Below are 1,349 nucleotides of genomic sequence, written 5' to 3'. Positions count from 1 at the left end.
TCAGCATATTTTTGTAGTTTTAGCTTTTTCTTCCATTTATACAATTTTCCTTTCTTGAGAAATCTGATTTATTGACACAGAATGGCAGAAATAGAGACAAGCTTAGTTCGTGTGCCTGAACTGAGCAATCAACTTTATGAATGCCGCGAGGAGTATGTCAGGTACTCACAATATTTGGCTGCCATGGAAAACCTCAAACATATCTTCACTGTGCCAGAATCTGTTGAGAAAACCTATAAATGGATTAATGATGGGAAGCTATTGTATGCTCATCAGGTATGTTACTTATGGTGTTTCATACTTATACATGGATATAGTTTGATATAGTTGCACTGTATTGTACATTGTTTAGCCATGTATCATTATGAAAGAGTTAGAAGATAGCTTAGTAGGGAAATAGTAGCTGTATGTGGTCCAGCTCAAATATGTTCTTAAAGTAATAGATATGAAATGCTTTCAGTGCCTAATGGACTTGGAAAATAGCAGAGATGAGTTGCTGTTTGAATTGCACAAACTCCCTCATCAGAATCCGAATGATACACGTGTCCTGAAGGAGTCATTTGCTGATGTGCAAAAGCTCTCTGATGATCTTGGTTTGTTTTACTTGAATTATTTAATGTTTTTTCTTTTGTTTTATAATAATTGATAAATATGTGATATACCACTCATTTTTTGTCTGTAAGAAGTTCTAAGACAAGAGTCCCAATTTTAGGGAAACAAGTCTGGATTATCCTGCAGCGCACACTAAACACTGTCAGAAAGGAACCTACCCAGATTGTTACTCACGGGAAAATTTGGTTGAGCGTGAGGAAAATGATGATCTGGGCTTTGCAGTAAATCATTTTTTTCTTATACAACTTATAGAGATAAAAAGATAAACAAATGACATTTTTTTAAAAAATACAAGACTTTTATAAGGGTAGACCTAAGAGTTGTATTTTAAAAATGGGTTACGTAAATACGCTGCTTGGATAATCATAGTTTTTTTGTATCTACACACATTTAGATCATCAAAAAAATTTTTTCTGAGAAATTTTTCAAAAACAAATAAATGTTCTTTTGATTCATGCTGTTAAACAAATTATTACATTGATGGGCCCCCCCTTGCCTCCTCCTTTAACCCAAATTCCTTCTTTTTATCTCTAGCGCCGAAGGGGTCAGGGTTCTTGCCTCCCCGGCGCCCAAGAAGTGGGGGGAGAAGCATTTGCAGTCTTTTGAGAGTTCTGAGCTCAGGTATTGAGGGAGGACAGTTTGAGGAAGAGAACAATAAAAATTGGGTTATTAAGCATCTGGAGGGGGTTTTTTGAGGGTTTTCCTCTTGCATTCATTTTATATTGGTGTGTTTTTGT

The 1,349-nt window shown here is 35.7% G+C and overlaps 1 protein-coding gene across 1 annotated transcript in view; it reads left to right on the top strand.

Annotated features, from left to right (window-relative positions):
* The window catches only part of LOC119591618 (exocyst complex component 3-like), a 4,007-nt gene extending 2,767 nt beyond the window's left edge, over nucleotides 1-1,240 (top strand). The window contains exons 4-7 of the mRNA XM_037940372.1: nucleotides 81-276; nucleotides 461-593; nucleotides 713-833; nucleotides 1,147-1,240. Coding sequence (XP_037796300.1) covers nucleotides 81-276; nucleotides 461-593; nucleotides 713-833; nucleotides 1,147-1,240 — 544 coding nt within the window. The remainder of the gene's footprint in view (nucleotides 1-80; nucleotides 277-460; nucleotides 594-712; nucleotides 834-1,146) is intronic.
* The last annotated feature ends 109 nt before the right edge of the window (nucleotides 1,241-1,349 follow it).

This window comes from Penaeus monodon, chromosome 29 (assembly GCF_015228065.2).
Source record: "Penaeus monodon isolate SGIC_2016 chromosome 29, NSTDA_Pmon_1, whole genome shotgun sequence".
NCBI classification, from domain to species: Eukaryota; Metazoa; Arthropoda; class Malacostraca; order Decapoda; family Penaeidae; genus Penaeus; species Penaeus monodon.
Note: the sequence above shows the minus strand (reverse complement) of the source record. Positions and strands in the feature narration are given on the sequence as shown.